This window comes from Melanerpes formicivorus, unplaced genomic scaffold (genome assembly GCF_026170545.1).
Source record: "Melanerpes formicivorus ecotype bairdi unplaced genomic scaffold, bMelFor1.0.p_v2 SCAF_66, whole genome shotgun sequence".
NCBI lineage: Eukaryota > Metazoa > Chordata > Aves > Piciformes > Picidae > Melanerpes > Melanerpes formicivorus.
In genome coordinates this window covers 2,809,888-2,822,319 of record NW_027142418.1, presented here as the reverse complement: position 1 = coordinate 2,822,319, position 12,432 = coordinate 2,809,888, and the positions used below count along the sequence as shown (strand labels likewise).

Here is a 12,432-nt window from a genome sequence, read left to right as displayed (position 1 = left end):
GCAGTGCAGCCTGGTTTAGTTCTGTAGAAAACACTGCATAGTATAAAACACACAACATATGCAGCTACAGCAAGCACAATCCAAACAAAACCAAGTCAAGCCCGTCTTAAGTGAACTGCACTTAACAACACTGAGGAAAAGACAGAAGTTGTTACTCATATTCTAATAAAAGAAAGCTAACTATAGTGCTATAATATTTGATTTACAGCTTGAGGAAAGGTCAACCCAAAGTGTCTCCACCATCAGCCTCACACAGACCTGGTGTTCCTGTCTGAGGCAAAGGGGTTTGGAACTAGATAACCTTTAAAGGTCCCTTCCAAACCAAACCACTCTATGATTCTATGACATTTCACTTCCCAGGGCCTGATGGGGCTTTCTTGCTTTTGTAACTGACAGGAAGGAAGGGAAAGGCATTTCAACATGAAGTTGAAATGCTGGCATTTTAAACAAGACAACAGAATGAACAAGGACACCCTTCTGGGCAACCTGCTGTAGGTGAACCAGCTCTGCTGAGGGGGTTGGACTAGATGATCTCCAGAGGTCCTTTCCAACCCCGATCTATTCCATGGCTGTAATGGAGCAGCTGTGGGTAATGCAGGTGTCCTGTACTTCCTAAGGCCAATGGCATAGTGGCCTGGATCAGGAACACTGTGGCCAGCAGGAGCAGGGAAGTCATTCTGCCCTGTACTCAGCACTGGTTAGACCACACCTTGAGTCCTGCGTCCAGTTCTGGGACCCTCAGCTTAGGAAAGATGTTGAGATGCTGGAAGGTGTCCAGAGAAGGGCAACAAAGCTGGGGAGGGGTCTGGAGCACAGCCCTGTGAGGAGAGGCTGAGGGAGCTGGGGTTGCTTAGCCTGGAGAAGAGGAGGCTCAGGGGAGACCTTCTTGCTCTCTACAACTCCCAGAAGGGAGGTAGTAGCCAGGTGGGGGTTGGCCTCTTCTCCCAGGCAGCCAGCACAAGAACAAGAGGCCACAGTCTCAAGCTGCACCAGGGGAGGTTTAGGCTGGATGTTAGGAAGAAATTCTTGACAGAGATTAGCCATTGGGATGTGCTGCCCAGGGAGGTGGTGGAGTCCCCATCCCTGGAGGTGTTTCAGAAGAGCCTGGCTGAGGCACTTGGTGCCATGGTTTAGTTGATCAGATGGTGCTGAGTGCTAGGTTGGACTTGGTGATCTCTGAGGTCTTTTCCAACCTGGTTAATCCCATTCTAAGACCTCCACGTGGAGGTGGGCTTGGTGCAATGCTTAGTTGCTCAACCATTTACAAAGTTTATATGCATAGCTGAGCATTAAACTAAGTAGTAAGCACACTGATGGGAGTTGTGTAAAACACAGATTGCAAATTTTGTTCAAATATGAGAAAGAAAGTTTTATTTCTGCGTCTTTAGGCTGTAGCGCGTGAAAATACCAGAAGCCTGGTTACCTGGAGTCCTCACCGGCATTAGCCTGATAAAAAACGGATGGCTCTTTCCTGACAGCCACCACCGAGCTCCAGCGCTCCCCATTCCCGTGTCCACCATTTCCTGGCGTTACCGGCGGGCCGGGAGCCAACTCCTCCTGTCAAGATGGCGGCCGCTCCTCAGGCGCCGCCGCGGGCATCACGCGCGGGTTCCGTGCCCTTGCCCGTCGCCTTCCTCTCCTCAGCGCCCGGCTCAGGCGACTTAGGGCCGTGGCGGCAGCCGCCGCAGCGCTGCCGAGCTGTGCCGAGAGCCGTAGCGCGGTACGGGCGGCATTAATTAGTGTCCCCAGCTGGGCAGCGGCATCAAGCGGGAAGGCGGTCGAAAGCCCCCGCGGCGGCGGTCAGAGGAGGGTGGTCAGGGACGTGGGACGACTGCAAGCCGCGCTGCGGCGCGCGGAGACATGCGATGTACCGAGAGAGAAACCCGGGGCCGGGGGCATGCCGCGTGTCCGCCTCGGCGCGAAAGTAAAGGCGGGACGGAAGACCCGGGGCTACGGGGGCTAAACTCATCTCCTCGGATTAAGATGGAGGAGGCTGCGCGGGAGTAGGCGGCGTACTAACGGGAGGGGAAGCGGGCAGGCAGCTCCCCGCGCAGCTCCCGCCGATAAGCCCATCCCGTTTGATTCTGCGTGAGGCTGAGCTGCCTCTCCCAAGGCGGCAGCAGCCCTCCCACCCGTTCTCTCCACCGCGGGATTTCCACCCGACTGGCGGAGCGGGGGTGAAGGGGAGGTGGAGAGATGGCGTCTCGGACACGCTGTTACGCGAAGCTATCCTCCCCCACCGCCGCGTCCGGCCGCATCACGGGGACAGCCCGGCGTCCTCTCTCGCCTGCGGCGTCAGGCGGGCGCCGGAGCGGCCGGCATGGGGGAGGGGGAGGCGCGGGGAGGAAGCTGGAGCTGCCTGGGTGGTGAGTCATGGCGCGAAGAGCAGGGAGGTGCCGCAGAGCCTGACAGCAGCCGCTCTGTCCTGCAACCGCTCTATCCGGCTACCAGCAGCCACCCTCCCTGCCCCCCAACCCCAGACTAGCACGTCCTCGCCGCTGCCGCCCCTCACAGCGCCCGCCCACCGAGCGGGCCAGGCCCGGTGGGCGAGGCCGCTCCCACCTTTGCGCTGCGCTGGTTGGGTGTCACTGTCCGCAGCTCTGATTGGCCACCTAGAAAAGTGGTTTATGCCTATTGGCTAAGAGGTGGACTTCAGTGAGCCGTGCGCAGAGCAGCGGGGAGGGGCTGGGTGATCCGGAGGGGGAGAGCGCGTGGGGCCGTGTGCAAACCGCGTGTGGCGCAGCCAGAAGGGAGTCGGAGCAGGCGCGCAGAGTCGGAGTCAGTGGGGCCTACAGTCACCTAGGCGGGCTACGGCCGCAACGGGTTCGGGAGTCCGCAGGTAACTGGTGGGGCAACCTCGGGGGTGAGATGAGCTCCGGAGGCAGAAAGTGGCGAGTGGAGGCAGAGCGCGGAGGGATGATGGCGCTGGCGAACTCCGGCCTAGTGCGCGGGAAAGTGGCGCCGGCTGGCCCGCTAGGGCTCAGACGCGATTCCCCGGGCCGAGTATCCGGGGAAGGGTAGAAAGAGGTGGATGGAGACCGCTGAGGGTGGAGTGGGGCGCCGCAGGCCGTACGAGGGCGTGCGGAGGCGGCGGGTGAGTCAGGCTCTGGCGGGTTCCGGGAGGCGCGGAGGGAGCCTGCGCTGCTCGGGGGGAAGGGAGGCTCGGGCGTTGGGGCCGGGGTAGGTTGTCCCGAGCCGCTCGGTCAGGCCGGGCGCTGCCCAGAAGCGGTTTCCCTCCGAGCCGAGGGGTAGGTGGCGGTGCTCGGCCTGTTGGCTGGCAGCGGCTGCGGCGCCGTGTCCCGTTGGCGAGGCCCGCAACGCTGGGGCGGTGTGGTGGTCGGGATAACGCTTCACGTGGCCGGCCTGGCCCTGTGGGGAGGGGTAAGCAGCCTGCTCCGCTCTCCATGTGCAAGCTGGGGCGTGGGACTTAACTTCTCTTGAATGGCCGCGGCAAGTTGGGGAGGAGGAGATCTGGTGGGAGCCACAACTGGGTGGAAGCGGGTTGAAATAAAATGTGCATGTCGTTGCTATACTTTTTTTCCCCCCCCCCTTTTCCATTTCCTTTTTTTTTTTTTTGTTTTCTTTCTCCTTTTAACCTTTACTGCACTCGCGGTGGTGGCGGAGCGGGGAAGCTGGCGGGGCCTGGGCCTGGGCGCACCACGCGGCTCCCCACGTGTGAGGCGCTGCCGGAGAGCAGAGGGTCGAGGTGTTGCAGCTATTTGTCTCCGACCACAATCATAGTGGCCTGCTCCAAATCCAAGTGTGACCTATAAATGGATAGGAAAAATAGCCTATGACATCTACAGATCACGGATTACTGGAGCAGCCTTTTATTTAAGTTCCTGTCAGACATAGTTCTCAAGTGACCACTGTTAGGCGTTTAGGATCAGGAATTGTAAGGAATTATTATAGTTAATAGAGGGGTTTATTTTAATTGTAGCATTTAAGATCCCCCTGTCGTGCAGTATTAGGGTGGCCTAGTCTGGTTTCTTCCTCGCCTAGAGCAGCAATGCTGCATCTCTTCTCAACGTGAAGAGGTTACATGAGTTCTCTTGCCTTTTGAGATACAAGCTTACCCGTTCTCAAACTGACTTTGGTAATGTCTCGACCCAATTTTAGGTTAAAGCCACGTTGCTGGTGATGTTTAGTGTGAGTTCAAAGCTTTGTACAGATGACAATAAAAATAAAAGCCAAGATGATGGAATGTATGTATTTGGTAGGTAATTATATTTCCTTTAACTAGTATTGATAGGCAGAAAATGCCACAGTCGCTTTTCCAGGAACTTTTGCTCTCTTTCTGATTGTGTCAACAAAGCTATTGAAGAGCTACTAGTCTAGTTGAAGTCATTATTATCTTTTTAATCTGGCTTTTAGCCCCTCAGTAGGAATTTAAGTTCCTGAGTTTTAGTTGATATTCAACATTCTTCGAGCAGCTTGCCTGTGGAATGTGTTGAGGAGACCCGTATGGAGCACAGGGCTTGGGCTTTCCTACAGGTTTTCTTGAAGTCTCAAAGTGCTTTCTTTCAGACTGGAGCTGCATTTATCTTGGGCTCAGAATAATTTTGTATCTTTTTCTAGTGAGAACAAAAGCCAGAGATGGAAGGATGGATTCAGATGTGGAAATTCGATCAGCTTAGTAGCTTTGCTGCCAGTCACAGCACATCCTGTGTTCAGAAATTCTTAAAACAAACATCTTGGGAAATGAAAACTCCTCATAGGTAGCATTTCTCTTTAAATGGCTAACAGTTTGGCTTCTCTTTTGGAACTAAGTCCTAGTACTTTTGTTTGCTGTTCCTTCTGGCTTTCCATGTTGTCTTGCAGGACAGCAGAGTTGTGCTTCCTGTTACAGGGATCATGCTGTGTTTGGGCCAGCTTCTTAAATTCAGATGTGGTGGTGTAGGTTGGTCACCAACAGCCTGGAAAGAAACTGCTCACTTCTCAGCTTTTGCCCAAGAGTCCTTACATATGCTGGCTTTAGCAGTGTTTTTTCTAGTCTGCCCTTTGATTGAAGGAGTGAAGTCTTATTAGTACTGAATGGCAGTCATATCTTCAGATCAAAAGAAGTGCCTAGTAAGTAGAACAAGCATAATTGGCCCTGTTCAATTGAGCCATTGCATTTTAAAACTGCTAGTAGCCAGTTATGAGTAGTCTTGGAGGTTGAAGCTCAGCTTCCTTTACACCTGAAGGAACCCAGGTTAGTTGCACTTCTGTAAATATCTTTCTTGAAGGCATCTAGATGAAAAAACATAAATAAGGAGCATTACAGTGGTGCTTAGTGGGAATTCTTTCCATCATCAGGCCTTGGTGGGTTACTAAAACAGATTGGGATGTTGTTAAAACTTGTGTGTAAAGCTTGAGGATAAGTAGCATGAGTGTTAGAAGTTTTGAATGCCTGTTAAGTGTAAAGCCATGAAATGTGTGGTCTTCCACTGCATATTTGACAGGAGGAACTTCGAAGTTTCCCCTACCACTAAAAGAATCACGAAGTAACTTTGTCACCTTGAAGTCTGGTGCTAAAGTTGCACTCTAAAAAGCTTTAGACCTGGTAGGAAATCACTCTAGTGTCACCTCTCACTTGGATCTTTGAGCTGTTCTCAGCCCATGATCTTTAGCTGTAGGGCCATCACAGAACAAAGTCTCAAATTCGTTTGTAATAATGTTTTGCTGAGTAGCTGCAAGGTGACTGATTTCAGCTTTGCTCTGTAGAAGGAATAACTAGACTCAAGTCTTCAAGTTTTGAATCTAGTCTGACACAGTGGCTTAGTATGTCTTGCAGAGTTTGACCTGGCTCAGAAATGCTAGATGAGGCCAAAGTTGTTATTTGTTTTCCTTTACTTTTCCTGTCCTGGAGAGGTAAAAAAACTAGTTTTAGGATGTGAAGATGAGGGAGGAAGGGACAAGTTGCTTCATGTAAAACCTTTGAGCTGTGGAAAACACTGATAGATTTGGCTGAGTGGAAACTCTTCAAGAAGACTTAAACAAGTGGCCTCTTTGCAGAAAGCTTACTTAAGGTAGCCTTGATAGATAAAAGGAACTGCTGGAGACTTGCCTGTGATGACAAAATGGAGGAGTATTGGCTAATAGAGGAGAGTTTGGACTTGGTTGGTTTTACTGTCTAATTATTTTCAGGTACTTTAAAGAGGAAAAAACCCCCAACTGTAACGGTGTTCAGACTGCTTAAAGGCTGTCCATTTAAGGACTTGTCTTGTAAAGCAGCCTTTTCTGGATATTGCTCCTTAAAGGTGGTGTTATCTGGAAGCTAAACCCTTGTATCAGTTCTTAAAACAGTTTACACCAGTGGGGATTTTTTTCCTATGTGGGACAAGTAAAGCTAGTGTCAGTTGCATCCACCTCTAGCTGATGAACTTGGGTTAGGTGTCAGACCTTTTACAGGAAGAATGCAGAAGTTAAATATTAAAATACTGGGGAAGAGAAATTCCAGGCAAACTGTTTGGTATTTTCATGTACTTAAGTTATCTGAAGGTGGAAAAATGTGCTCTATGATTCTGCTTCTTAGGGCAGCTGTAGCCAAGTATCTCCTGAGTTCAGGGGAAAAGGGGGCCTCTGAAAGATAAAGCTTTTTAAAATGCATCCTTCAAATAGTCTTTAAGGATAGTTGTGCAGAGATCATTGTTTCACTTCTCTAATCCTACCCTGCCAATTTGCTATATACCATCAGAAGAAGGTTTTCTTTTTGAAAGAGCAGTTCAAAAGGGAAGCAACTTTAGTGTGAGACTTCTGTCAGATTGTTCTGGGGCAGTGAGTAGTGAGCTTTTGCCCATCACACATCGTTAACCCCGACTGCCAGGTTGATAGGACTGAAAGACTTACCTTAATAGCAAAGTTTCTCTTCTATGCATCTAAAGCAGGTCTAGCTCCCCTATTAAATATTTCTTTTACCATGTTAACCTAACTGGTTCCGTTAGATTCCTCATATAGATAACCACCAGTAATCAATCTTGTCCCATCATGCTGTAGTCTCCAGTTCATGGTTTGGAATGGAAGTCTGGTGGTTCTTACTATCTATAAAGATGTGTTGCAATTCTCTTCCAGCTGCTGGCATGCTATTTTGCCCTCTAATACATGTTCTGTAAAGACTTTAGGGAAGACTTCTGTGAAGACTTTAGGGAGTTGAAAGTTCAGAAGGTATCTTGGTATATAATTGAGATACCTCCATCTTGTCCCTTGTGAAGTTAAAAGCAGCATCAACTATTGTGTTTGGGCCCAGCTCCTGCAGTTGGCTTTGCTTTTTGACTCTTCTGCAGTGTCAACATGGTTGCTATGAAAATGGCCATAAACAATGGCACAGTGCCAGCTGCTGCCACCACAAACACCTCCTCAACCCTTGGGTGTCCTAATAAGCCAGTTTGAAGTCTTGGAGCACTAAGAGCAGAGAGAAGACTGGGTCATGTGTAAATTCCAAATACTTGTCTGAATCACTCAGACAACCAGTTGTTTTATTCTTGCTAACATCTATTTTAAGATTTTATTGCATCCTTTAATTGCAGAACTTCAGAGCGAATGTCATTCACCTGGTCCAGCTGGAAAGTAGATGTGCTATTGCAGAAGTAGCTTGCTAAATTTTGTGTGTTGTACTTTAAGTTCCCAGGCTGCTTCTATGGTTGGAAGGATGGATGGTCACTTCTAATGCTGCAGGTGATGGGGGTGAACAGTTGTAAAAGCCACAGTAAATTAGTTGGACATCTAAACATTCATGTTTAAATACATGCTCTCCATTTAAGAGCTAAATGTCAGGATGCTAATTCTGGTTCCTTCTTGAGGTCTTCTATTCTGCTTACTGCTTGTGTAGTGAAGACACAATTCATGAACCTTGTTAATCTGGGATGCTGGATGATGTGGAGGAGAGGGAAGCATTCTATAGCCAGCTGTAGGGTTACAGGTGGATTATCAAGGGAGGTGGCAGGTAAAATGACCAAATGCATTGGGTCATCATTCTGGTTCTGGGTTAAGAATGAGTTGGCAGAGAGCATGTGAAGTATTTAAACTTGAGAGACTTCATCAAAGCAAAGCGGGGTATGCATATTTTAGTGTACTTTAAACTGGTCTTGAGGCAGGCTTAAACGTTTTAATGCCTTTTTTTTTTCCTAGTTGTGGAAGTCTTGTGTAACTTCTAGAGCTTAGGAGAATTAGGGCAGTGTGACTGCAGGCTGTGTCACCTATCTTAACCACTGCTTCTGCGGGCTGTGGCAGGCTTTCTTTTCAATGAAATGCATACCTCCACTCCCCGATAAGGGCAAAAGTGCATTGCACTGTCTGAGACAGCCATTCCTAGCTGATGTTTCCCTCGCATTCTAAGGATGTTTTCCAAGTTAGCCTTCCTACATATCTGGCAAGTGTCTGGTGTCTTTAAAAGAAGCTACATGTCTTTGCTTTTCATGCTGACCTGGGAGTGAAGTTAGCATCCTGAGCTATAGGCTAATGTATTGGAGCTGTAATTCTTTCTCACAAGTTTAACTGCTGTTGAGGTCATGAACTAATTTAGTCTGTGAATGTTAAGCTAATATGCTGTTTAAGGCTTTAGGTTTAATGCTGGCTTTCAGGATGAAGTTTGATTAGTCAGTCATTGTAGTAGTTGCTAGCTAGACACTTCAAGAGAGAGCATAACTACCAGGAGAAAAGAATTAATAGACATAAATAGCTGGCTTTTGAGTTGAACTCTGAAATGAAGAATGCACATTAATTTGTCTGTCAGTTAGGCTGGTGGACAGCAGTTAAAACGTGATCTCTTTTTTTTCCTACTTGTTAAGCATATTGTAAGTTTTGGAAGTCTGTGTTCAGAACTAGTGAGGGTAATAGATACTGCACTGCTGCACTGGCTGTGCAAAGCTGCCTTGCTCCCAACAAAGCAGAGACAAACTTCTGTTTCCTAGAGTGACTTTAGTGGTCATGATCAAATGCTGTGCAAGTAAGTATTGAATTAGCCGCAAGTCCTGCTCGGTTTTCATTGCCTTTGGGAGGCTGTGTAACCTCTAACCTCTTACTTTCAGGTAGCATTTGGTTGGAAGAGGGGAAGGTGTTCTAAAAATGTCTTTTCTTTCTCAGGCAGGTAATCTGCAGCCATGAGCAGCAATGAATGCTTCAAGTGTGGACGTACTGGCCACTGGGCTCGGGAGTGCCCGACTGGAATTGGCCGTGGTCGTGGGATGAGAAGCCGTGGCAGAGGTGGGTGATCAGTGTGGTTTGGGTGTAGCAAGATCTCTAGCAGACTTGCTTTGGGATTCTGAAGAAGTTGGGGCACAAATGGGCCGCTTCTTACCTCTGCATAAGAATTTTGCCATTGGCCTCTTTAAGACTGAAGTTTAACTCTTCAAAGTATGTTTTACTTAAGCTGTTTTCCTCTTTCCTCCTGTTACTCACTTCAAGCAGGCTTCCAGTTCATGTCTCCATCTCTCCCGGACATCTGTTACCGCTGTGGTGAGTCTGGCCATCTTGCCAAGGACTGTGATCTCCAGGAGGATGGTAAGTATCACTAAATATTCTAGCTCTTCAATCGCACGGTCACGGATCTGTGCTTGGAGGGGAGGCTCTGGTACCCTTAGTGTAACTGGCTGGAAAGAGCTGTAGACACCCTCACTAGAAGCATGCTACCCCTCCCTCTACCAAGGTTTTATAGTCTTGTTTGGTATGTTTTTCTTATTGTGGAAGCCTGCTATAACTGCGGTAGAAGTGGCCACATTGCGAAGGACTGCAAGGAGCCCAAGAGGGAGAGAGAGCAGTGCTGCTACAACTGTGGCAAACCTGGCCACCTGGCTCGGGACTGCGACCATGCAGATGAGCAGAAGTGCTATTCTTGTGGAGAGTTTGGACACATTCAAAAAGACTGCACCAAAGTGAAATGCTATAGGTAAGAACTGCTGAGACACAGCTGCAAAGCATACCTGAAGTGACAGATGAATTCTGGATCTTATTTTGGTTGGGACATGAAGCTTAAACTTCACCAGGTAGCTTGGTTCTTTGAACAGTTATCTAGTGGTGTTCAAATCTAAAACACCTGTTAGCAAAATGATGTCTCTACAAGGCCAGAACAATGCAGGTGTTAAATTACTTAAGCTGTGCAGGAGAGAAGGCTGTTGTCCCTTTGCAGAATGCAACATGAAGTGTACTTGCTTACAGCACAAACTTAACAGTGCTGGGTACTCTGTCTTAAGCTGAAACTAACAAAGTCCACTGTACAAAGACTGTCTGGCACAGCCAGCCCCAGCAGGAGTATTTTTCAGATGTCTTGGTTATAGGGAGAGCTGTCAAATCATACTGAAATTCCAGCTTCAAAATAGTGTCTGGTTTTTGAGTGCAGGCAGATAGCAGAAACAACACATTCCTCACCCCCACCAAGACCTCTTCCTGTGAAGGAAGGAGGGAGAGCATGGTGCCTTTGAATTCAAAAGAAATCACTCTCAAAACAATGGTGAACTACAGACAGAAGAGTTGGAGCAGGCAAAACCTGGCATAGAAGGGGTAAAACATGGTCTTGTGCACTGGTTCTGGCATACATGGAGGTAAATGTGAGTTGACAGGGAACAGTTCCTGGCTTTAAAGACAGACTTGCCTTGTGTTACAGAGTTCTGGGACACTAAAGCAGAGTTCTTGAATGCAGGGCTAGTGTTGGATCAAATTTAAGTAGATCATGCATTTAACAGAACAGGATTCTGTTCCTGTGTAACTTCTGGATGGTTTTGACCCAAATCTGTCTCTCTTTGCAGGTGTGGTGAAACTGGCCATGTAGCCATCAACTGCAGCAAGACCAGTGAAGTCAACTGCTATCGCTGCGGCGAGTCAGGGCACCTTGCACGGGAATGCACAATTGAAGCTACAGCCTAATTATTTTCCTTTGTCGCCCCTCCTTTTTCTGATTGATGGTTGTATTATTTTTCTCTGAATCCTCTTCACTGGCCAAAGGTTGGCAGATAGAGGCTACTCCCAGGCCAGTGAGCTTTACTTGCCGTGTAAAAGGAGGAAAGGGGTGGAAAAATCAACTTTCTGCATTTAACTACAAAAAAAAAAATGTTTATGTTTAGTTTGGTAGAGGTGTTATGTATAATGCTTTGTTAAAGAACCCCCTTTCCGTGCCACTGGTGAATAGGGATTGATGAGTGGGAAGAGTTGAGTCAGACCAGCAAAAACCTCTCTGGGTTACATGGAAGTGATCCTATGCAGGAGGAAAGAAATTCTGGAAGTGTCGAAACTTCCTCATAACTTTAATTTTATTACAATGGCCTTGGATTGTCTGACCTCAGTAGCTGTTAACACCTATATCTGTATCAGGCCCTACCTAGAGCATATAGCTGAGTGGGAGTAAACACACAAGATGCACATGCCTGTTAATGGCCACGAGAGAGAGAGAGAAATCAGGAGCTTAAAACAGTAATTCAGTCAATGAATGTTCATGTTGGAGATACAGAACGTTAATGGGAAACTTTGGAATAACTATCTCAAAGTCAATCTGAAACCCAGACATCAGTGCTCATAGCATATACAATTTGGAGCTATTCAGGAGTTGCAAGTAAATGCATTTTCACAGAAATCAAGATGTTATTTTTGTATACTATATCACTTAGACAACTGAGTTTCATTTGCTTGGTAATCAGTTTTTAAAGTAAGATGGTAAAAGCAATTGAAGTCCTAGAACATAGAAAAATGTAATTTTAAACTATCAATAAAGCTGGAGGAGGAAGGGGAGTTTGGCTAAAGTTCCTTTTTGTTTATTTTTTGGTTTTCATGTACACGTTGCAAAATTAACATATTAAAAAGGGGTATGTGGAGGTGTTAAAAAAGCTTAGTTTGGACTTTTCTTTTGTGCTCTCTGAAGCTTCCATCCAGCAGTGTCACACTGATGCGTGCAGCTCTTTCAGGCTGTGTGTATGTATGTGCCTCTGTGAGTGGATTGTGTGACCTCAGAGTGGGTTTGTTTCATCTGTGCTGGTGCAGTTAAGGCATTTCTTTAGAAGTCGTTGAAAAAGATGCAAAACTTCCTGGAGGTACAGGGGGCTCCAAACCTGGAGTAGTTTAATGGTTTGTTAGCAGTGCTTAGTGCTTCAGCCTTCACAGGTATCAGGAACTAGTTAAAACATCCCAGTTGCAGGCACTTCCCTTAGATTACCAGGATTAAAATGGTTACAAAGTTCCATAGCGAGGGAGCTGACCTTGAGTGCACTCAGGTCAGAAAGTCTGTATGAGCAAGAAAAACACGGGCAGTTCTTGTCTGCTCAGTGCTTCGCTCTAAGGTGCAACTCGGGGCATGCTGTTAACATGTGCTGTCGTTAATGGCATCTAACAGCTCGAGCTGGACTTCGGCTGTCCTCAGGAGCTCTAACAGATTGTGGGGATTCTTTCTGGTTATGATCAGGGCTAGGGCACTAGTCACTTGAGTTTGCATCTTCATACACACCGAAGGCTTCCCTTGCTCTCCAGTCC

The 12,432-nt window shown here is 47.6% G+C and overlaps 1 protein-coding gene across 4 annotated transcripts; it reads left to right on the top strand.

Annotated features, from left to right (window-relative positions):
* Nucleotides 1–2,691: 2,691 nt before the first annotated feature.
* On the top strand, nucleotides 2,692–11,792 carry CNBP (CCHC-type zinc finger nucleic acid binding protein). 4 transcript variants are annotated; one of them, XM_068162649.1, is made up of 5 exons: nucleotides 2,692–2,839; nucleotides 9,064–9,183; nucleotides 9,385–9,480; nucleotides 9,664–9,865; nucleotides 10,722–11,792. In XM_068162649.1, the coding sequence occupies exons 2-5, from the start codon at nucleotides 9,081–9,083 to the stop codon at nucleotides 10,837–10,839; spliced, it is 519 nt and encodes a 172-aa protein (XP_068018750.1). In that variant the 5' UTR covers nucleotides 2,692–2,839; nucleotides 9,064–9,080; the 3' UTR covers nucleotides 10,840–11,792. The 4 variants fall into 4 exon arrangements, with proteins under 4 accessions (XP_068018750.1, XP_068018752.1, XP_068018751.1 ...); XM_068162651.1 differs by having other exon boundaries at nucleotides 2,694–2,839; nucleotides 9,667–9,865; XM_068162650.1 differs by having other exon boundaries at nucleotides 2,695–2,839; nucleotides 9,388–9,480.
* Nucleotides 11,793–12,432: the final 640 nt, after the last annotated feature.